The following is a 23,951-nucleotide window of genomic DNA, read 5'->3' as shown; positions in this document are numbered from 1 at the left end:
AGACTTTGCAACATTAGAGACTTGTCAGAAGCATGAGGACAAGACATAATTTGCATGTTCATCCACATAAGTGTGCAAGCATTTTCTACCTGCATGTACAATAACAGATACAGTGAAATTAAAGCTATTTAATGGCTTCCTTCGGAAGGTACCATCTGCTTCAATGCAATATTTAACATTCAGGACTCTATTTATAAACAGGAAGAGGTGTAGACTTCAAAGCTGGATTTGCTCATCCCAGCACTATGGCCACCTCACAAGCTATATATATATATATATATATATATTTAACATGATACAGATCTACAGACCAAGCCTTGTATGTTTAAGTGAAGGAACAGAATGTGAAAGTGAAGGCTTATACACCCTCCTCCCCAAGCTTAAACTAGAAGCAGTCAGTGGGCGATAATTCTTCTTATCATTCTGTTTTCATTAAATAGTCACCAGCACGTGAAAGTATATTAGAGAAATTGAAATTACAAAACTGCTTTGCTATGATACAGATGCAAGTAGACATTGCAAAAGAATTCCTATTATATTTATTGTATCGATCTAACAGTTTAGCTTTACTCTTGCCACTAAAAATTGTTTTTTACTGGTCAAAAGATAAAATTGGTTGTCCATTACATGTTTCCACATATGATATTTGGATTTGATCCAGTTTCTGCCTGAACCAAGTAGCTGAAAGAGCGAAGGAACAGCCCAGAGAGATTTGTGGCTATCTGTCTGAGCTAGCCCATGAAGCAAAGCAAGCCAGAGTTTGTCTCTTTCTACATGAAGGCAAGAGCAGAGGCCAATACTTACCAGCTGAGTAGATTTATGTGTTATGACTTTGTATTGTAATGATAAATTTTTCTGTGAAGAAAGGGCCTTTAAAGGACACAGGCGTGGTGTTTGCTTTCCACCTTTATGAAACAGCCTGCCAGGTTACAAGGCGGGTCAACATATCCACTGAAATAGTTAGCAAATGCTTTTAATTTTCTTTTTTGGTAGTAATTATTTCTCTGAATCTACTTCTGGTTTAAGTTTTCCATACTAGCTTTGAATTGGGAACCATAGGTATGAATTTGTGTTTTAGACATGATCCAGAAAAAAATTAGTAACTTAGGTAGGTTTACAAATAAAAAGTTGAATTCTTCATAACCACCCTCTCACGGTTGCCAAGAGTATCATCTGCTAGTAGTTTTGGTTTTAACCATCTTTAGTCAGACAGAACTCCTGGATCACTGAAAGAGCGGTTAGGCATTGGAACAGGCTCCCCAGGAAAAGTTGTGGATTCACCACCTCTGGAAGTGTTCAAAAAATAAGTAGAACTGGCACTTTGCAATATGGTTTATTGGGCATGGTGGTATTCAGTCGAAGGTTGTACTTGCAGATCTTTTCCAACCTTAATGATTCTCTGGTTCTGTGATAAATTTAAAAAATTTAAGCTTTCTTTATCACAAATTCAAATGGGTTGCAGATATGAAAAAAAACCATCTTTTTGATACACCCACAAATAAACTTGAGATGAAATCTAAGTGCAAACAAATGCAGTATTTTTTGTGATAGAGAATATGAAATCAAAACTACCGGAATTGTAAATGGATTTGCTTCCAGAACTTATGTTTGACATTCTTTTCTGAAAATAAAAAGTAATTTTGACATTTCACATTGAAAGAGTACAGTTGCTTCCTACCATGGTTGGCTTACACTGCCATCAACGTGTACTGCATTTTCCCTCAGGAGGCAAGGTACAGTGCAGACCTTCTGCTCCAAATGTCCCTCTCATTAGAGCAATGAATCTGGGCCTTTATGTGGATTTGGGACAGGAAATGATGTAGAACTGCTTTGTTAAAATATTATATTTTGATGTCTTTCATCAAAAACATTACATGAACATATAATCAAAAGTTAAAAGGGGGAAGAAGATGGAGGCAGCTATAAACTTACTCATGCGTGTGTATTTGCTTTGAATATTATTGGATTGCAAAGCAGAGAAGAACAGATCTGTGTTCCTAGGAGTTCGAATGTTAAATAATGCTGAATTTAATTATTAAGATGAGGTAGTCTCTCCATGCTGTGTATATTCTCTGTCCTAACTAAATCATGATATTTGACCAGAAACACATCCAGCTGTAAAAGTGATTTCCTTGTAAATAAGGTGTGTATCTTCAAGACAATTGTAACATGATTAAAGACTAAAAGTCATTGCTAAATGCAACGAAAATTGCCACCAAGCTAAGAAGATAGAAATACCCATAACGTGAAACACTTCAGACTTACTTTCCATATACCTGACAGCACAGGTTATTTATTTATCTCCTATTTGATATGACAGAACTGTGCATGCGCATATGTTTATAGGTATGTACTAATCTGTTTATGAAGAATGAAAGTTATTTATTGCCACCAAGATGAACATAAAGATGAGTGCTCGGTGACTCATAGGTCTTATGTTGCAAAGTTTTGAATGCACAGAAGAGGTGGGGAGTGTCTCTAAGTCCCTTCCAGTGAATCACTGGGAGGAGATTGTAGCAAGGTGGGGTCGGCCTCTTCTCCCAGGCAAATAGTGACAGGACGAGATGAAACGGCCTCAAGCTACACTAGGAGAGGTTCAGTTTGGACATCAGGAAGAATTTTTTCACTGATAAGGTGGTTAAATATTGGAACAGGACGCCCAGGGAGGTGGCGGAGTCACCATCCCTGGAAGTGTTCAAGACACAACTGGATGTGGCACTTAGTGCTGTAGTCTAGTTGACGAGATAGTGTTCAGTCAAAGGTTGGACTCGATGATCTTGGAGGTATTTTCCATCCTTAATGATTCTATGATTAGTGTAGTTTTATAGCTGCACACTCTTTGATGTACAATTGATGAATCTCCATTGAAACCTAAATTTATAATACCATCTGATCTTGACAATTATTTTTGCAAACACTAGCCCTCAAATCCAGTCAGTCTCCTCTGTCCCATCATTCCTGGCTGCCAAGTCCCTCTTCTTTACTAAATGTTGACAATGGTGCTACTGAGTATCTATTTAATTTTTGACTGATTTTCCTGTTGCATGAGATCACTGGCAACTGCTAGAACACACTCTTGCTTTCCCAAACTTTGTGTTTATTTCCCTGAAGATCTTGCCATCTGCTGTGCTCAGCTGCCCAAATAAGTAAAATTTTCCATGTCTTATAATTTTTTTCCTGACAATATTGTCTGCTCCCTCAACCTTTCCCGTTTTCATCGGGGTCTTTATGATCGGTTCACCTCTAAATAACATGTATCATAATAGGCCATGTTACCACAAACAGGAGTATTGATTTTGGCAGTAGGACAGAGGTTACTGAAGGAACATATGGTAAGGGGCATTCCAGATATTATCTAGAGGTCAGCCAGCAGAGCTCTGGGCAACAGATTCATATATGATGCTCTTTGTGCAGTGTGTATTTCTTTGGCCTTACTTAGCATTTACACCTCATTTGTTCCAACTTGCTTGCTCTTGCCAACCCCGAGTGTTCAGAATCATGAAATTGGCTTGAAAATGATAATGCTTTAAGCAATAATACATTTTGAATTTCTTAACCCAGAATGCTTATATTTTCAAGCATTTTCCTATAGCTAGCAGGAAATGTGCTTTCTTGAGGGAAGAGCAGAAGTGACAGCAGATATTCACACAAAATATTGTGATCCCCTCTGAGCTGAGAAAACACCAAATATCTCACTTCTGAGATATTTGAGAACTCCCTCATGCTGGCTAAGTGGCTGAGTTACTTCTGATTTATACTAGCATAAGTAAATCAGAATACTGCATGAATAAGTTATAAAATGGAACAAAAATATTTTTTTTTCACCTGATCGCTGCCCCCTCCTAATTGTTCCATATTATTTCGCTTTAAGAATCAAGTAAGCAAAAGGTCTTGGAGATGGAAAGGCATACTGTGTGATTACATAGAGACTGAAGCAGTGAGGACATCAATGCTGCCAGATAGGTTAGTTCTCATGTTAATCTGTTCATGCCTATCATCTCTACTGCTTTATGATATCACAAGATTAGTCTGAGCATATCTTGGGTCAGCCTGAGCCTCAGCTGAAGTCATTGCATTATCAAAATGGGAATAGGGCTTGATTGCATGAAAGTGCTCTGTTCCTTTTCCTTGAAATGTGTTCAGAAATAGAAATGTGGCAAGGTGAAACAAACAAACTAACTAACCAAAGACCCCAAATCTTGAATACCTGACAGTCAGCTCTTTAAAAACCAGGACTGGGACACAGAGCAGAGATTTCTTGTGAATTTTAACTCCAAATCTATTTTGTCTATAGCCTCACCAAGCAAGCTTTTCACATTCTTATAACCAGGTCCTCATTTATTTTTCTCTCTTTGGTGATTTCTACTGGGATGAGAGTGGGAGGTTAAAGGAAAGAGCAGAATGAAGAATCAATGAGTGTTGCTCCATGCAGGTCCTGGGGACTTCATACAACCTAAAAAGGAATGGTGGAGGAGGATATGGCTGGCTGCTGAAATGCTGTGTGGGTACATCCTGTCTGTGGCTCGTCCAGAACTTGCATACCCTTGCTGTTTGTTTCTTTGGGTATGCACTAGGTCCTTAGCCAATGCTTGCCACACCAGCATATGTAACTAATACAGAGACTGCCTTGGCACTGCACCCTCGCTGTCGGTGTGCACATGCTGTACACGCTTGGGTTGGTAATCATCTGCTTTATACAGATAGGAAACTCCTGTGAACTAGGGTGATGTTACAAGGATGAACTTCCACTGTGGGAACCATGTTAAGGTTTTTTTCTCCAAAACAATCTCGAATTTTTTTCCTACAGTGCAGCATTTTTCCCCAGCTCTGTAAAACTTTTCTGAAATGACTTTGTATCACTTCATGTAGTTCAGCAGAGTGCAAAATAACCTCTTGGCGTTTGCTTTAGTTCTGTCATATTCTGTTTACAAATTCAAAAGGACCTAACATAAATAGCTGTCAACACTTACATATTACTGTGATTCACTGACTTCACTACAAGAATTTTCATATAGCAGCAGAAAGAGCATCAGTATAAAAATCTTATCTTGAAAGCCACTGCAGTTGTTCATCTCTCGTTCAGTGAGTGTGCACACAGTGAATCTAATTATGCTACTTGAGATATAATTACACAGTTGCCAGAACAGGACGTCAAAACGGTACCTCAGCATTAGTGTGTGGGCCTGAACCACTGAGAGTGAAGGGATCTCTTTTTATTGTACTGCTACAACACATATTGCTTTGATCATCTAGATTTAAAAACTCATGTAAATGGGGGGACAAAGGACAAAAGAGAAGAAATCAGTAAAATCAGAGGATGCATGTATCTTCTTCCATAATTTTTGTTTACTCATAGGTCAAAATTCCCTAAAAGTCTGTTGCATTTTTTTGAGGAGATCAATTCTGACAGAATCCTACTCTGCAGTTTTCAGGCTTGAGGAGTTCAGCTTTAAGGAAGACTGTTTGGGGGCTCTTGTTTGTTATAGCTATTTAATATCTAGCCACAGACTAGGAAATCTTGCAGCACTGATAGCTAGTTGCCTATCTGTGGTCCTGTGGCCTGTAACATCTCAAACCTTTCATGTGGAAAGACATAAACACACAGCAAACATTGCAGGCTGGGATTTAAATCATGTCTGCTGTGTCATGTGAAAGGAGAAGCAGAGAGACTTGTTGATCCACTCTTACATAACCATGCGTTGGACAAATATGCATCAGGCGTGTATTATGTTTTGAAAAAACCCAAAGCTCCAGGCTTTCCTTCTCAATTCTTAAAATCAAAAAAATGTAGAAGCACTAGAGCAGAGTTTATATTGCAAGATGGCAAACAACTACCTCACTACTACAGAAGGCCTGTGCAAGCAGGACTGGGATGTCCCTACCTGGTTCAGTTCAGTCTTACTGTCTGGAAATGCAATCCTGAGGACCTCAGTTTGACGTCTCACCTAAGAGGTCTGATTTCTCAGAGACCACCATGGTACCTTGCTTCAGTCATGGCTCAGGGAGCTCTGAATTGCACAAGGACTATTCTGGGCAATAAAAACATCCTGGAAGACATATTTAGCTCTTGTGGAAGATTGTGGAGCTTCACTGAAATAAATGGACTAATTGAGGAGTAAGGTAAAACCACTGGCTTTAGTGGTTTTCATGCACAGGCTGAATAGATTGAATGTTGATAAAATTGTAAACAAGGTGCATCTTAGGGCAAAGTTGTGGCTAAAATATTCCACCTAGCTAGTCCAGTTAGTGAAATTCATCTGACAATCAAATTACTAGCTGAACAAAGTTAAGCAAAGTCATGATGGACTATAAGCAGTAACTTGTACTAGTATCACTAGAAAGATGTCCCATGTGTCAGTGCCATGAAGCAGTCAAGAAAGAGACTGTCACTGAGCTTGTAAAAAAACCAGTTCTGTTCTTTCATGTATGGCATCTTTTACTTGCCTACAGATACTCAGAGTGGAGTATTTAGAAAAAAGACTTGCATAGTCAGGAGGCTGGATTGATAAATTTGCTGGCATAAAATGCTATAAAGAACTTTCCAAATTAATTGTAAATGCCCTGAAGATGGCAGGGCATCTAGCATTCAAATATAAGATTCCTAGGAATGAGAAGCTGCCACTGATTCTGTGGATAAACACCAAATTTTTATGCAAACCAACAAGGCGTGAACTGTGGAAACTGCTTCACTGCATTCTTGCTGCCTAGTCTGGGTGACCAGTGCTCCAAGGGAAAGCTCCATCAGTGGAGGCTAAAGTTTCTTTCTGGAAATGGCTGGTGAGAGCAGAGTACAGTTTTTCTCTTCACACTCTGTGAAGTGCTTGACATTCTCAGCAAAAGTGAATTCATAAATAGTGTGCATTACCAGCGTTTGTGCAAATTGTTTTACACTTGGCTGTGTTTCTGAGTATATTTTCTAGCCACTAAAAGTCTTGGGACCATCTAGTCTAACTCTCTGCAGGGCCAATGGGTTCTACACTGAGTTCAGTATCTTGCAACAGAAGCAGACAGCATCTTTTTGTAGACACTCTGACTGGATTTAAAAGCTTCAAGTGTCAAAGCATATTCCAGGGCAAGCAATAACAGTGGTTAATTATTCAGAGTGTTAAAAATGTGTGTCTTGTTTTCAGTTTGAATTTTGCTGAGTTCAGCTTCCAAGCTCTGGATCTTTGAATGTGAAATGTGAAACTTCTTGTTGTTGATTGCCTATATAGCTTGTCTGCACAAGGAAAGGAAAGGATTCTCTGCAATTGGTGAATAGGGTGGACAGAAGGGTGTTAGTATTCCTTCTCTGCTCTTCCTACCTCATTTGGAAAATCAGCATACCCTTAGGAGAAAGTCAGTGTAATTCTTTTAGCATTACTTCATACAAGTTTTGCTATATGGTCTTCATAGAATGTGAGTATTACAAATGAAAGATATGCAAAATATTCAGAACTTCTGAGTAAAAGGCTAGTGACTGTCCCTAGTATGTCAGCAGTTTCTTCTTCCTCAGTGTTGTGCTAACATTTATTACATTGGCCTCCCTGATTAACTTTATCCATTGTCTCTGCAGTGTCTCCCCAACAATCTTTTGATAATTGCCAAGGCTTAGCAGTTTCTGAAGTGATATTGTACAGCTTGTCTGGGAAATCTCAATGCAGATGGAAGCTGGCTGCTATGTGTGTTACTGTTGGCAGTGACTATATATTTAGAGCAGTATTAGTAACTTATTTTTTTTAATAGGAAAAAAAGATACTTGCTAAGCTCATCTCTGTTTGTGAGTGACATAGTTAGAGTTTACCCTAATTTATTTAGGAAGATAGTTCAAAGGCAGTATCCAAAGAAAGCTTGAAGTCATTCAAAGTACACATGCTGATGGGGAGAAATTGGTGACCACTTAAAATAATACAGTTTAAAATCTCCAGAATACTTTGAAAAGTGCTTCTGGACACTGTGAGAGGATATGCTGGGAATGGTGTGAAATGGTTCTCTTCTGGGAAAGAAGCACTAGCAAATGTCATAGCAGAGTCTTATCCAACCCTCCCTAACACTGCCCACCATGGTCTACAATAGAGTTAAGAAGATGAGGGGAAAAAGAAGAAGGGAGGGAGGAGTGAAGGGAAGGTCGGAACAGTAGTTCTAACTGGATATTACAAAGGTTCTTCTAGGAGAAAGAGAATGTGTATGGTACTGCAAGGTGCAATCTACATCCTTTTCTGAAATATTGTTCCAGTACTTCTGAAATGAGAGAAGAGGAGGAAAAAAAATCCAAACTAAAAAGAGATAAAAGAGGAAGGGAAAACAAAGGAGGAAAATTTTGAGGACACGGAAATGGAATGAGGTGAACCAATCATTCCCCACTGCATATTCTCCATCTGAGCCCATGAATATGCAAGTGAGTATCTGAACAAACATTATCACTGACACAGATTCCCTTCCACAGTATATTTGTGTTGCCATGCATATGAATAATTGCATTAGTAAGGCAGAAGGTCTGGTTCCCATATTTTACACGCATCTATATTTTATCTGTGGCCATGCTTTGCACCCTAATTATATGGTATTGGAAGCATCCATTTGTCCTGTTTCTTTCCAGTGAAAAACACTTTTTTTTTTCCAACTGACCTCATGGCTAAAAGAAATTGGAGTAAGAATAAAAAGTGACAGCTCAAGCGAAGTCTGGACAGGACAGAGGCAAAAGGAAAGCATTTTAGTGAAGTGATGGAGATCAGGTCATCTCCCATCTGCTAGGCCACACTTAATTATATATCTGCATAGCAGCAATCACTTTCCTCTATCTTATCTCCTGCCCCTTTTTCTTCATGTAAGCTTCATTGCTAAAATAGGTGGATACATAGATGAAATGACGTGACACTCTTATCCCAGCTGGGGGGAACATGACACAAGCACATGCTAGCACTCTCTGTGACTTTTGTGTTTGGCACCAGTCACAGTGTCAGGGCTGCTCCCAGCCTTCAAGTATCCAGAGACTGATGTATTGTAATGGCATCCAGATCCTCCACTGGTATAGTTGTCATCAGCCTTCTGCCAGCAGATATATTTAAGTGCGAAACTCCTGAGAATCTGGCAGAGCATGCGTATCCTGGGCTACTCAGTTTTGGGAGTCTCACCAATCCCACTCTGAGGTCAGGATAAGCACTTGTTAATTTTTAACTCACAGCAAATGTATTTTTGCAGATATTAGATTAATTCACTACTGAGCAAAAGGCCAGCACTGTAGTACTTAAATGTCATTTATGCCTTATCTGAAGATTTTAATGGGACTTATTTGGTATATGATCTTGGCCTGGCCTTGGCACGAGGGCTATTTTCACCCGAAATGAACTACTGAGGGGCTGACAACATCCTTTGGAAGACAACCAGCAAGAAGTCATTACTCTTGGGATAGCTGTGAACTCTAGGAGAGTTAGAGAAATATTTCCTTCTTAGGCAGAAAGCAGTGTCATATAAAGAAACAAACACAAGCCCTGGGCTTATTGGCAAACTGCAAAAGCAAGAGTAACTGCAAAATGTTTACTTACACTCAATAAGCAACATCTTCATAGTTTCGAATAATGTTAATGTCTGCTCCTTTTTTATAGTTTAAATTATTTTTACAAACCATAAAGTCAAGATGACAAAATTGTCCATTCTGTAGAGCACATCTATTTATAGAATGGATGTGTCCTGTACTAATAAGAATCATAGAATCATTTAGGTTGTAGAAAGATCATCTAGTCCAACTGTTAACCCAGCACCACCAAGCCCACCACTAAACCATGTCCCACATCTACACATTTTCTAAATACCTCCAGGGATGGTGATTCAACCACTTCCTTGGGCAGACTGTTCCAATGCTTGACAACCCTTTCAGTGAAGAAATTTTTCCTAAAATCCAATTTAAACCTGCCCTGTTGATATTTGAGGCCATTTCCTCTTGTCCTGTCACTTGTTACAGGGGAGAAGAGACTGACCCCACCTGGCTACAACCTCCTTTCAGGTAGCTGTAGAGAGTGATGAGTCTCCTTTCCTTCAGACTAAACAACCCCAGCTCCCTCAGATGCTCCTCATAGGACTTAATCTCCAGACCCTTTACCAGCTCCATTGCCCTTCTCTGGACACGCTCCAGCACCTCAATGTCCTTCTGGCAGTAGGGGCCGAGAAATGGACACAGTACTTGAGGCCTCACCAGTGCTGAGTACAAGGGGATGATCACTGCCCTGGTCCTGCTGGCTGCACTGTTCCTGATACAAGCCATGATGCCATTGGCCTTCTTGGCCACCTGGGCACACTGCTGGCTCATGTTCAGCTGCTGGCGACCAGCACCCCAGTTCCTTTTCTGATGGGCTGCTTTCCAGCCATTCTGCTCCCAGCCTGTAGCTCTGCATGGGGTGGTTGTGACCCAAGAGCAGGACCCAGCACTTCACCTTGTTGAACCTCATACAACTGGCTTCAGACCATCGATCCAACCTGTGCAGATCCCTCTGTAGAGTCTTCCTACCATCCTACAGTCCCACCCAACTTGGGGTCATCTGCAAACAGACTTGAGGGGGCACTCGATCCCCCGGTTCAGATAATTGATAAAGGTATTAAACAAGACTGGCCCAAATATGGAGACCTGGGGAACACCACTTGTGACTGGCTGCCAATTGGATTTAATTCCATTCACCACCATTCTCTGGTCCCAGCCATCCAGCCAATCTTCTACCCAGCACAGAGTGCACCTGTCCAAGCCAAGGGCTGCCAGCTTCTCCAGGAGAATGCAGTGGGAGATAGTCAAAGGCTTTGCTAAAGTCTGGGCAGACAACATCCACAGCCTTTCCCTCATTCACTAAGTGGGTCACCTTGTCATAGGAGATCAGGTTGCTCAAGCAGGACCAACCTTTCACGAACCCCTGTTGACTGAGCCTGATCTTCTGGTTGTCCCCTGGTTGTGCTGTATATGCTGTGTGATGGCACTCAGGACGATCTGCTTCATGACCTTCCCCAGCACTGAAGTCAGGCTGTAGTTCCCTGTATCCTCCTTCTGACCCTTCTTGTAGATGGGCATCACATATGATAACTTAAAGTCAGCTAGGACCTCCCCAGTTAACCAGGACAGCTGGTAAATGATTGAACGTGGCTCCACAAGCTCTTCCCCCAGCTCCCTGAGTACTCTTGGGTGGATTCCATCTGGCCCCACAGACTTGTGCATGTCTAAGTGGTGTAGCTGGTCACTGACCATTTCCCATTGGATTATTAGGCCTTCATTCTGCTCCCTTTTCCTATCTTCCAGCTCAGGGCTGGGTACCCACAGAACAACTGGTCTTACTATTAAAGACTGTAGCAGAGAAGGCATTAAGTACCTCATGACTACCTCCCAAGGGTCAGACAGTATCCTAAACAGGCCGAAGTCTGACCTGGGAAGTTCAAGGAAGCAGTTCTACTGACTCCCCCCCTTACTTCTCTGAGAATCAAAATCTCAATCATTTCATGATAGCTCTGCCCAAGGTGGCCTCCAACCATCACATCACCCATCAGTCCTTCTCTATTCAAAACCAGCAAGTCCAGTGGGACACCTTCCCTAGTGTGTTCCCTCACCAGGGGGAACAAGTGTGCTCACTGTGTCAGGAAGTTGCCCTCCATAAGCTCCGGAAGCCTCTTAGACTGATTCCCCTCTGCAGTGTTGTACTTCCAGCAGACATCTGGTAAACTGAAGTCCCCTATGAGAACAAGGGCTAGTGATTAGCACACTTCACCCAGCTGCTTACAGAATATTTCATCTGCCACTTCATCCTGGTTGGGTGGTCTATAACAGACTCCTGCCATGATACCTGCCTTGTTGGCTTTCCCCTGATACTTGCCCATAAACACTCAGCCCTAATGTCTCTATCATTAAGCTCTAGGCAATCAAACCACTCCTTAACATACAGGGCTACCCCACCACCTCTCCGTCAGGCATCCATTGCAACACTCCAGTGGTGCGAATCATCCCACCCTGTTGCCATGATGGCAACTATGTCATAGATTCACCACGGCTTCCACCTCCTCCTGTTAGTTGCCTGTGTCATGTGCATTGCTGTAGATGCACTTCAGATGGGCTATTGATCCCACTACCTTTTTGAGGGGTGATACGTTAATTCCTACATGACCGTTCTCAGGCACTCCCACCATTTCTAACTCATCAATAACCCTTGCATCTTTGCTGCTAAGGATCCTTTAAAAGGAAAATTTATTATCCGAGTGTTTTTTAACTGTGTTCTCCAGTCCCGTGCACTTGATTGTCATAATCTAGAGCCATACCAGTCTCTGGGTAGCAGTTTTTTAGCAATTCAGAAGATTTATGTGTCTGTTGCTGTGCTGAATGCCATTCTTTGAGTAAGCAGTGAAACTTTCTTTTGAGAAGTGAGGGAGGAGGAGGAAAGATTAAAGTAGATCATGTGCTTCTTACATAAAATTTCAGGAGCTGATGAAAAGCAATTTGATTAAAATATGATTGAAAGGATGTTATGTGGCATGCCTGAGACTGATGTTTTTGCATGACATAGGTGCATGGGGGAGGAGAGGAAAGTTTGGTTGTTGATAATTCTGTTGGTTTTTTAAGGATATTAATACCTAATCTTGCAAGCTGCCCTGCAGGCAAGCCTTGTGAGACTGACTAGTAGGGCACTGCTACAGTGACAGAGTCCCTTTGCAGCAGTTGGTTAAGACGGCACTGAATTTGTATCCTTGGTTGAGAATGCTTGTAGTCAATTAGAAACCTGGTTCTCCCTTACATTAGGGCTGCTCTACATCACCCTGGGAATATAAAATGTATTTTATGTGAATGTAAGTATAACTTATAACCCTTATAAAGCAGCTTTGCATCTTACAGCAGTTTAAAGCTTTGGGGTGAGAATCTGGATTTCCAATGTATAAATTATGGTCAGTCTGACTGAAAATTAATTGAAGATTTTTATATTTCGTAATGTTACCACTAAGCTAACTTGAATAAGTTATTTACATCTAATTCAATATTGCAATTGTATTCATTAGAGCTCCTTAAACTGTATGTTAATATCCAGGTTTCAGTGTTTTGCTTTGTAAATATTTGAGATTTTTACAAACATACATTCAGAGATCGTGTTGTTCTGTCCTTTTTTTCCATTCCAAAGTTCCTAGGAAAAGACATAGCACAGGAGGTCAGTATGGAAAACACTTTCTTTCCATTGTTTCTTTTCATATTCACTATGCTTCTTTAAATAATACATCACAAGACACTTTATATTGTGAGAGGTTTTGGCAACTAAATTAAAGTTTTCAGTGTTTGTTCCTTGAATATCAACTTATTGTGATTAATTATCTCACTCTTAGCACCAGTTATGGTCTGTTACCACTGAGCCCTCAGCTGGCATTGATGGCACTTGAATAAATCATTTACTCCAGGATATGTTCCATGCATGTTACTTTTAAAGTGGCAGGGATTTAATCTGTACTGTTTTCTGACCATAAAGGCAGCAAAAATAAATAATAAATCACGGTACCTTTATGAAAACAAATAAGACTTACTCTTGCAAAAGCAATTACACACATTCCTCTTTGTTCTTGTGTCTCTGTCAACAGCATTGCTCCTGAAAAAAGAGGCAGAAAAGCATCCTGGGTATTAAACATACTGAGTATCATGTCTTCAGGATCTCTTCAGCTGCTTCTGCCACTAGTAGTTTTTCATAACACACCAGAGTTAAATTAGCTATATATTAGATACTTATAACAGAAAATGAACATGTATCTTGTTATTTTGCTGTTCCCATTTCTCTCAAGTATTGTTCCTTTCTCTCAACAGGCATTTGTCTGTCATGATTGATGTTTGTCATGATGTACTGCACAAACATCTTTAAAAACAGTGAGCTTTCTTTCTATTCCTTTCTTAATTTATATTTTCTAGAAGATTTTAATATTCACTGGGATAATATCTTAAAGCCCTTTGCAAAATCTGTATTCTGTAGTCTCCCACTAAAAGCAACATCTAATTAACAACCAAAGTCTGCAGAATGAACTCTCTGGGAGCAAATGACTAATTCTTGATAGGAGGACTGTGGTTTTAAGTTGTTGCCAGCATCTTGAGAACAGTTCTATGCTGGAAGCTGCTCCCAAGGGTCCTGTGCAGGGCTAAGGGTTGGACTCGACAATCCTTGTGGGTCCCTTCCAACACAGCATGTTCTGTGATTCTTTCAGTTTCACGAAATACTGGCATAGGCAGAGCAGAGGAGGTAGCTGCTCCTCGTCACTCCACAGAGGCGCGGGGACGTGCACACCAGTAGGGGGAGATGAGGGGATGTCTTTCCACTTCTAGGAATCTTGGCACTGTTGCCTGCCGTCAGATACATCTATTTCTTCTATAGTAAGGCATTTTCACTGCACAAACTTGCAGTGCTTAATTAAAGCAATAATTTTAAACACACTTAGGCAAATCAGTGCAGTGTTCTACTGGATACTTAAGTTGAGTTAAAGTTGTTGCTTGCACCAGAAAATTTTATAGAGACAAGCTATTCCTGCAGATCAAGTTTTAAGTTGATGAACATTTAACCACACTGTTGGGCTCTGCCTGGGCTACTGGCCCTGCAGCTGGATGCAATAGGGCAACTGGGACTGTGGCCCAGCTGTGCAGGAGCTAAAGCTTGGCCAATTTCCTCTAATAGCAGATGTGTCAGGCAACTCCACCAGTTGCTCTTGGCAGTCTGCAGTGCCATTTGGCTGTAGTTTTGCTTCTGACTCTCTTGCCTTTCATTCTTGTTTGCCTAGTCTTGATTCCTGGTTCCTGCTCCCTTTGTGTTATGCTCCTATACCTCACCTTGTCCCAGCCCTGACTTGACTTATAACAAGGACTCTTTGGTTTTCAAACTTCTGGCTCTATGACTTTCTGACTATCCTTTTCAGTTTGGGATGACTCCTTCCATCTCCGGTGTCTTGATTTATTCTTATGCTGGCTTCACTCTCTTTGTATCCAAACTTAATTCTAACCTGGTCTTCACCTTTAGACTTACTGGAGTAGTCTGATGAAAGTATGTGTGCCTCTTAAGAAATCTGAAACTGCAGTGGAAGAAACTTGATTAGCTTGCTTCTCAGCAGTATTGAAATGGGGACAGATGTGGAAGTCCCTTGCAAGATTCCTCTTGAATCTGCATGCTGTCAGGGATTACAGGCATGACTTGTGGATCACTTTTGCACCAGAGGCTTAATCTGAATGCAAATATTCATTCGCAACCTTAGATGACCACAGTTATGCTTCTGTGGTATTGAAACCTGTTGTAAGCAGGCCAGTTTTGGCAGGGGGTATAACCATTTCCAGGGCTCAAGGTTATTTTCTCTCACTTGTGTTCTTTTCTTCTACTATTTGTTGACTTTTCAAATATCAGTCAAGCTCTGTATAACTTTTCATGGCACCAGTTGTTACTGTTTTCCACGTTGATTCAGCATCTCGGAATTTTAGCTAACCTGCTTTCCATCTCCTGTATTCCGGATGCCATTGCTTGCATTTTATTGCAACACAATTCATTTTGGTATCACCACTTCCACGACTCTCTGTAGAATTATCTATTTTGCTTTGCTTTCTAAACAAGGCACAGTATCATTAACAGTGTGTATAAATTCTGCTGAAAGCTTCAGAACCAAATCCAGAACCTGTATAATTAGCCAAACCAAAAGCCCAACAGATGTATGCTGGTGGAAAACATGCGAAGCTCCAGAGAGGCTGATGATGCAACAGGTAAAGTGCCCGCAGTTGACACATGAAGACCATATGTGAGGAAAGGAGAGGATACATTTAGTGATGGATTATATGTCTGTGTTTTGCCATCTGAACTTTATGTCTCTTTGCAAACATAGCCAGAAAACACATGGATAATACAAAGAATTGTTACTTGCTCCAGGCCCTTTATCTATCTCCCTCTTGTGCACTGAGGCAGAATAAGAGTGAGAAACCATTTGTCAAAAAAATCCTCAGTCAGAGCCCATTGATAGTGATCTAAATTGCTATATGGTCCTCTCTATAGGCTCTCTACAATGGGGTGAATTTCCTCTCTTGGATAAGATGGAACCAAATGACATGTGGAGTACTGATAAATTATACTGGCTTTCCAAGGCTAGTATACAGCTCTTGGTATCAAATTTATTTTAGTCAAATGTAGACGAATCTAGTTCTTTTGAAAGTTTTAGGTGCTTGTAGTCTGTGTTGTGACTGTGAGTTGTAACAGGACATTGATTCCACTCTGGAGCATCTCCTGAAAACACACTGTCAACACAGACTAGTACGTAGTGGTTTTAATCTTGTAGACAACTATGTTATAGAGAATATGGCCTAGGCAATAGACCCAGATACACGGATGTCGAGAATCCCCAGTAATTTTTACACTGGGGGGAAGTAAACTGAAACAATTACAAAACTCTCTTAAAAGAAAAATCAGGAAAATCATCTGTTAAGGCAGCACCATTATCCAGACTAACCTCACTGCACATATTTTCCATCCAGCCATCATAGTACTCAAGAGCCCTCCCTAATTCCCCCTTACTTCCAAGATACTGTCAAACTTACATTTATTACATGTGAAGCCAGAACTTCCAGAGGCTAAAACTAATGCATGAAGAACAGATCCCTGTAGCTAGAACAGTTTTTCTCTAATAATAATGATTAAAATTTTAAACACTATCTCTTATTATCAATACTTTAAAACACTATCTTAATTGGTTGAGTCAGTGTGCAAAAGCATGGTTACATTTCTAGAAAATAATCTTTACCTTGCTGCTGAAATAGAGTCAAGACAACTTGATTGCTAATTTTTCATGGGACTTACGGCAGTTTGGAATCCATTAGTCTGTATGTCTTTATGAATGTCTGGCTTAAAATTTCTGGCTTCTCATTGTATGGGCATTTATTCCTTCTTCCACTTCAGCTGGATGCTGCTACTTTCCAGAGCTGCTTAAAAGAATTGTCATGTCTCAGCTAAAATGGAAAAGAATTGCTCATCTGAGGCAAAGAGGTGGGTACTGACTTATTCCAGACTTGAAAAAAATTCTTTCTCCCCCAGCTCTCACAGAGCTTGTCTTCAAAATCGGTAATCAGAAGTGACTGCTCTTCAGGAGATCAGAGCTTCCAATGTATCATGCTGGGCTTCTATTCTACCAGAGGATGAAATGACTAACGATGCTACTAGGAATTAGTGATGCAAGAGGTCAAGTGTGTTAGAATTTTCACAGAATCAACTGACTGGGTTCTTTTCATTCAAAGATATGATCTCCATGGTCTCCTCCCACTATTAAATGAGAAAAAGGAATCTAATAGGACTCAGATCCCATGAAAAAGAAATCCGTCTATGATACAGGAGTGTGAGAAAAGATGAAGGACCACTTGTGTAGATGGATTTAAAGGACAGATTTAAGTCATAAGGAATGGTTATACTACTGTTACTACTAACAGAGTTCTAAAACACAGAATATTTCTGTTGTGTTACCATTAACAGAGAACAAAGACAGTCTTTGGTGATTTCTTCCTCTCTTCCTTTCCCCTCCTCATAACAAGGATAAGGATTTTGCTCCTGAAACAAGTCATGGGGTAAAGACTGCACCACACCATGACAGAGTAGTCATGAGGTCTTATAACTGTGATCTGAATCTTCGCTGTGTCATACCTTGAAGAAGTGGCATGATACAAGGTATTTAGCAGTGGTACTGACCTTTGTCTTATGAAAGCTTATCTGAAAACTCCTAAAGAAGAAATGACCTGAAATGGGGGTTCTACCTTGGAAAGGAAGACTAAATGCATTCAACGGATGAAAAATCAAGACCCTCCACAAGATAAAGTGAAAGAACTTTACCTAGCCCAGATGGCATATTATAATTGAAAACTAGAAGCAAAGGAAAACTGTTAAAAAAAAAAAGTCCTATATAGCTTTCAGAATTAATACAGACATGCTGGAGTTATGACACCAGATGTCCTTATATAAGAAGCAACAATGACGACACTTTCTTGTTAAAAAATCAAAGCTGAAGTCTTGTTCTCTGACTAATGGGGGAGCAAGTGTAAGCTGGAGAGACCCACTCTCTCTTACTGCAGCCTATCAAGACGAATCCAGATGACTCACACAAACAGCCTGCAGTCACAGAAGAACGGATCCAAACTGGTTGTCCATATCTCATGAAGCTGTGGCCCACAAGGTGTAGGCAATACTGGACATACTGCATTCCTAACATTGCTTCTCCTTCTGTGTCCAAGCATCGAGTGCCGCTAAGCAGCGCTTCCCAGCAGTGGGGATGAAGATGGAGGTTTTTCTTCTCTCCGCATTGTTCTGTGCACTTGGTGCTTCATGAAGTATGCCTAACATATGGGGAGGTTTCTGCATACTTGTCATGGGCTTCAGGGTTTTTCTGGGCATACATAAAATACCCTTGCTTGAGCACAAGCTCTGTTTCATATTCTTGTGTTACCACTGAGATAGGAATCTCAGATGGCAACTTTATTACCCAGCTAGTTTGTACTCCTGGGATGATAAGAGGATGGTCACAGCACACAGAGCTCACCATGGTTGTTGGAACACACTGAGAACTCATGCTGTTGTACTGAGTATCAGTCACATACAATGTCTTCCCATGTTCAGTGAAAATACCACAGACAGCCAACAAAATGTCCCCTAAAAATGTCAGGCAAATCAAAGCAGAGAATATGTGTCATAACTGCCATCTTATTTTCTTTGTGGCTTTCTAAAGCAATAGTATCTGCAAAGCAAGCAACTTGTACATCAGCCTGGAGGGAAATGGGAAGCCGGTTTAGGTGTCTGTTGATTCTTGGCTCACGTACACAGAAGTTATTCAACAACAATTCTGTAAACATCCCTCTTCAAGAATAGGTGTGCCCTATTTTCGTCTTTAATTAAAACTCACAGTGTTATACTAAACCGGAACAGCTTAGCCTTATTCTGGAAATTAGTCATGAAATTAGTCAGGAACAGCTCCTCCTGAACAACTACATGTATAAACAAGCCCTAAACAATATTTATGTTGTCTGGAACCATGGGGGACACTGTCACAGATGCAAATTACTTTCCAATCCTCTAAGAAGAAAGACGAAGAGTTGTTTGTTGTCTTCCAACCGGGGGCGGCGAACATTTCTCACCCATGTTTGACCATTGTGTTTGCCCTTGCAGGACAATTTAAGGAGGCGGTGGTGCCGGACGGGCCCCAGCAGCAAGGCCGAGCTCTGCCCCGTTCGCCGAGCTGGCCTGCGCCAGGTGCGCCGGGCGAGATACTGAGCTGGGGGAGATGGGTGCGCTTTTCCTCCATCCGAGCCTCTTCCCCGGGGGATACATCAGCAACCCCTCGGCTGAAGGATGTTATCTAAGAAAGATTCCTTTCCGTCGCAGGCCAGCCCGGGCTGCGCGCGTGCCTGTACCTGCGTGACAGCGCTTCGGGGACGCCCCACCCCGGGGCGGGCACCCCCTGGGGGCAGGTGGGACCCGCGCGGGGCGGGGGGGCCCTGCCCGCAGGCGCGGCCCCGGGCGCGGTTCCCCGGGGAGCGGCCGCCGCCGCCGCGGGCGACAAGAGGGTCCCCCCGCCCCCCACGGGCACGCGCGTGCGGCCCCTCTCCGCGCGGGATGCGCGGCCCCGCCGCCGGGTGCGCGCGGCGCGGGCGGGCGCGGGCGCACCTGGGCGGTGCGGCGCGCGCGGGGCGGGGCCGGCTGACAGTGAGTGGCAGCGCCGCGGCGGCCAATGGGGGCGCGCGGGAGCGGGAGCCTGGCGGGCGGGGCCGGGCGGCGCGCGGGGGCTGCGCGGCGGAGCGTTGGCAGCGGCGCGGGGCCGCGGCCGGTGTCGGAGCGAGCCGGGGGACAGACCCTGCGGGGGGCGCCGGGCAAGACACGGATCCGCATCCCGGTCCGGTGCGGCGGCGGCGGCGGTGGCGGCGGGAGGAGCCGGAGCGGCGCGCCGCGGAGGAAGGAAGCGCAGGGCTGGCCGCTGCGTGTGCAACCTGGCTGTTCCTGCTGCCCGCGTCCACTCGCGGCTTTTCCTGCCGGCGCTGCCTGACAGCCGCCCCGCCGCGGGTGTTGTCGCCGGGGTCTTTGGCGGGGGGGGGAAGAGCGAGCCGTCCTACACAGCCCGGAGGCGTGATTGAAAGCGAGCAATAATTAACTGGAGGAGGAAGAGGAGGACGGGGGTGGAGGAAGACGAAGGAGGAAGGCACCGCGCGGCAGAGCCCAGCCGAGCCAGCGAGCGGCGGCGGGACGCGGCAACTTCGGCCGCAGCGGAGGAGCCGGAGCCGTGACCGCAGCGGCGGCCCCCGTCTCAGCCCGCGCCTGCCCTGCCCGAGAGGGGAGAGCCTCGCCGCCTCCCCGGCCGCCGGACATGTCGGAGCATAAGGCCGTTGATCCCAAGTTATCGACGACGGACAGGGTGGTGAAAGGTGGGTGCTGCGCCCCGGCCGCCCTTTCGGCCGGGTCGTCCCGCTGGGGTCGCGTCCGTGCTCGCCGTCCCCGCCCCGGGCAGGTACCGCGGGGCTGCTGCCGGCGCGGCCGCTTCGAGCGGTGGGCTCGGCCCGGGGGCTTGCGCCGGGCCCCAGTGGAGGGTTTGCGGCTTCCCTCGCCTGCCCGCCCGGCGCTACATTGCAGCATTTCCCCCCCTTCCTCCCCCCGCCGCCTCCCCCTCTCCGCCTTGAAGGCGCTGCACAGGGCTGGCGTGAGAGAGAGAGAGGGAGCCCCAGCTTCCTCCCCCGCCCCGGTGCCTGGGGGAGAGGGGGGCAGGGCTCGGCTCCCTCCCCCAGCCCGCCAGCTCCTCCGGGCATCCCCCCTTCCTCCACCTCCTCTTTCTCCGGGCTGCGCTCCGCGGAGCCCCCCCGCAGGTTGCGCCGCCGCTTGTCACTGCCGTGCTGCTCCCCGCATGCAGCGAGGATGCCTGGAAACCTCCCCGCGCCAGCAGCCGGGGCTCCGCTCCCGCACCGAGCGCCGCTGCGGGGGGACCGGCCGCGTCGCCCGGCTGCCCCGTCCCCCCGCTCCCCGCAGGGCCGCCCCCGCGGCACCCGCGGCGGGGATGCCGGGCGGGAGGGGCGGGCCGTGGGCGCGGGCCGCGGGCGCTGTGGGAGGCGGCGAAGGCTGCTTCCTCCTCCTCCTCCTCCTCCTCCTCCTCCTCCTCCTCCATCGCCGTCTTCTGCTGACGGCCCGGCCTGCGTGGATGTGAAGTTATCCCGCGGGCGTAGCGTGGCCGTGCTCCCGCGTGTGCCTGCAGATGTGCACAGGGGTGCTCGGCACAAACGCGCATCGGCTCCATGATTTTTGCTCTGTTCCGAAGATGTGCGTGTGCTGCCAGCCTCGGCCGTATAAACAAATTAGAGTTTGGGTTAACAACACACAGTTGCAGTACAGACCAAGGTCTGTCTTCCTGGAGTAGTGCCTCATTTAAATTGCACTTGTGCGTTTCTTAGTATGTATGAAGTGCGTGTGTATTTAGTGGTCTGGGGTTTTTTGTGTGTTTGTGGATTGGGTTCTTTTTGTTTGGTTGGTTTTTTCCTCCTTTCTACACTGGTCACATAGCTGGATGCACTTGGCTATAGTGTATTTCATCCTGTTAGGTTATAACCCGTATACCAGTACCGAGTGTTATGGTGCACAGCACAAATCCAAGGTGCAGAATGCATCTGTACACATCCCGGGAGGCAAGTAATGGAAATGGCCTTGAAATATATACGCTCCTGTGTTTACATGAGTGTATATAAAAATTAAGCACTCAGTGTAAATATTATTTGGAAAGATGTGTTGTTTATGTTTGTGTTTATGTTTACTCTTACCTTCTTAAGCCTTTTGCCCTTTTACTTCGTTTTATTCTCCTCCAAAGGAAATTGTAGATCTTCAGATGGTGTAAGAAATAAAAGTACAAGAATTTTTTTAGAATTACTTGGAAATTCACCTTTGCCTTTTAATATCTGGAATATTTACTTTTGAAGTAGTTAGTTTTATATTCCGCCAAGAGTAGGCTTTAGAAGCCTGGAACTGCTATGTTTAGCTGATTCTTCTGTAGAAACAACAAATGACCATCCTGTTGGGAGGACTTCTTCATGATTATGGGATGGCTAATTTTTTTTTAATTTCCTTGGTCTGCTGTGGTCCTAACACATGACCAAATGGCCTGATCTTTGCTATGGCAGAACTTCCTTTGGCTTATGTTTGTGTTCATTCTGAGCAGGAATTATCTCAATATTTATAAAACCCTCAGTGGTTTCAGCACATCTTAATGCATTTTGTCAGCAGCTGCTCCTTGCGTTTTTCACACACGTAAGCATCTCAAACATCTAAAAAGAGTATTTCTAAGAAAACTTAGCAGAATATATAGTTAGATATTTTCATAATGTAGCTAAAACAGAAGCCGATTTTGTTAAACTGAGTTAAAGTCTTGAACAGAAAGAACAGAACATACATGCTGCTTGGGTGTTATCTCCCCCAGTAACTGTTCTTTCATAATGTGAGTGTTTCAGTGGAGATGTGAAGATTTGTTTAACTGGTTCAGCCCTCTATTAAATAGTGAAATCCTTTTAAGGTCTTAAAATAGCATCTGAAGACACTAGTACACAGTAAACTGATTCTTAATAGGATTATTCTTTGCTGCATCATAGGCACTTCACACTGCCTGCATATAGACAGTAAGGAAATCTACTGAGAAAATTGGTGGTAACAGAGGTAGGAAAAGATCACTTTGCTGCATCTATCCTATAGGACAGTACCTTCTTAAGACGAACAACTGAAATAGGCTTGCAAAGTTAAAGGAATCAAGTATAATTAAAAAAAGGCACCTTGTAAACACCTGTGGAAGTAGTTGGAGAGTCTTGTATTTATAATGTCATATATTCTGACATTGCTAAGATATAACCTGATAAAACAACTTTTTTTTTTATGTTAGAATATCACTTAAAACCTTGCTTGAAAAGGAAGTGCTTTTAATGTATACTCTAGATTAAATTTTTTCTTCTGTTTGCATGTGCGTGGGTTTTTTTGCTTGTTTTTATTATGTCGATATTTTTAAAAAACGCTTTCTAATGTTCGTGCATGGCAGGAGATGTTTCCTTCTAAGAGTAATTCTGGGCTGGCTGGTGAAAATCCTGGCTTGGCACTGTTACGTAACAGTGGGACGGGCTTGGGGGGGGTTTACAGTTGCAGCAGCTTTGTGCAGATTGCTGGTGGCTGAGAGCTGCTTCTTTGAGGGGTTACTGTGGGTTTTTGGTTGGGTTTTTGGTTTTTGGTTTTTTTTTTTGTTTCTCATGCTTAAAATGCTCAAATATACTGAAAAGCGGGGAATTTCCATAGGCAAGGACTTCATCTCACACTTGTTTTGCTTTGCTTATTGAATTGTCTGAACTGTGCTTAAACTGATTTGACTCAAAAATAAAACATGCTTTGGGAAGGGGGGAAAAAGGCTTAGGAGCCCCTCATGTTTGCAAGGTCCTGGTTCCCTCCCAACCTCTGTTAGGCAGACCTGACACTGTTGTGTAATGAGCAGTGTCAAGAAGAAATTCAAGTTTGTGTATATTGTTAAGTTTTCAGAAGCAAATTAACTGTTGTTAAAATTGACAAAATCGTCTATTTTGTTGAACTAGTCCAGAATTGAGTGAATCCAGAGGATGCTCTTATGGTTATGGCTTGAGAGGTACTTTTTTGATTTACCCTTGTGCTCTCCTTAAAATGGTATGTGTGTTGTGATGCAAATTAGACAATTCACCTTTATTCTCAGACTTTTGTGATTCTATAGAGGAGCAACCCTTTGGTCTGTTGACTGCAAGATAAACTTGTATGTTCAGGTATTTTCAGAAGTTTGTTGGATCGAGGCTCAGGACAACATACTGATGCAGGATATGCTGACTTGATGTACTTATGAAGTTCCTTGCCTTTTTGTTAGAGGTGTGATGCAGCTTTCATCTCAACAGAGCTGTCTTTAAGTTCTTGTTCTCCTTCAGGACTGAGCTACTCCTTATCCATGCTGCTTCT

The 23,951-nt window shown here is 43.4% G+C and overlaps 1 protein-coding gene and 2 long non-coding RNA genes across 8 annotated transcripts in view; 2 read left to right on the top strand and 1 right to left on the bottom strand.

Moving 5' to 3' along the window:
- LOC135412971 (uncharacterized) overlaps positions 1-19,514 on the bottom strand; it is a 56,093-nt gene extending 36,579 nt beyond the window's left edge. The window contains exons 1-3 of one of the 3 annotated variants that reach the window (XR_010430054.1): positions 19,382-19,514; positions 13,073-13,118; positions 11,585-11,684 (exon numbers count right to left, since the gene is read on the bottom strand). This is a non-coding gene — a long non-coding RNA (uncharacterized LOC135412971). Of the gene's footprint in view, positions 1-11,584; positions 11,685-13,072; positions 13,119-13,509; positions 16,710-16,734; positions 17,050-19,381 lie in introns of those variants that run through there. The other 2 variants (XR_010430053.1, XR_010430052.1) reach the window with 2 other exon arrangements.
- On the top strand, positions 13,784-17,136 carry LOC135412973 (uncharacterized). Its single transcript, XR_010430055.1, has 3 exons — positions 13,784-13,843; positions 16,890-16,976; positions 17,025-17,136. It is a non-coding gene; the product is annotated as an uncharacterized LOC135412973 (long non-coding RNA).
- A 253-nt stretch (positions 19,515-19,767) lies between the features above and the next one.
- Positions 19,768-23,951, top strand: part of PPP3CA (protein phosphatase 3 catalytic subunit alpha) — a 182,996-nt gene continuing 178,812 nt past the window's right edge. For all 4 annotated transcript variants that reach the window (XM_064651999.1, XM_064651997.1, XM_064651998.1 and 1 more), the window contains exon 1: positions 19,768-20,386. In XM_064651999.1, the coding sequence (XP_064508069.1) occupies positions 20,329-20,386 (58 nt within the window). In that variant the 5' untranslated portion in view covers positions 19,768-20,328. The remainder of the gene's footprint in view (positions 20,387-23,951) is intronic.

The sequence above is a fragment of the Pseudopipra pipra genome, chromosome 4 (genome assembly GCF_036250125.1).
Source record: "Pseudopipra pipra isolate bDixPip1 chromosome 4, bDixPip1.hap1, whole genome shotgun sequence".
In the NCBI taxonomy this organism is placed as follows: domain Eukaryota; kingdom Metazoa; phylum Chordata; class Aves; order Passeriformes; family Pipridae; genus Pseudopipra; species Pseudopipra pipra.
This window is presented reverse-complemented; position numbering and strand designations above follow the sequence as displayed.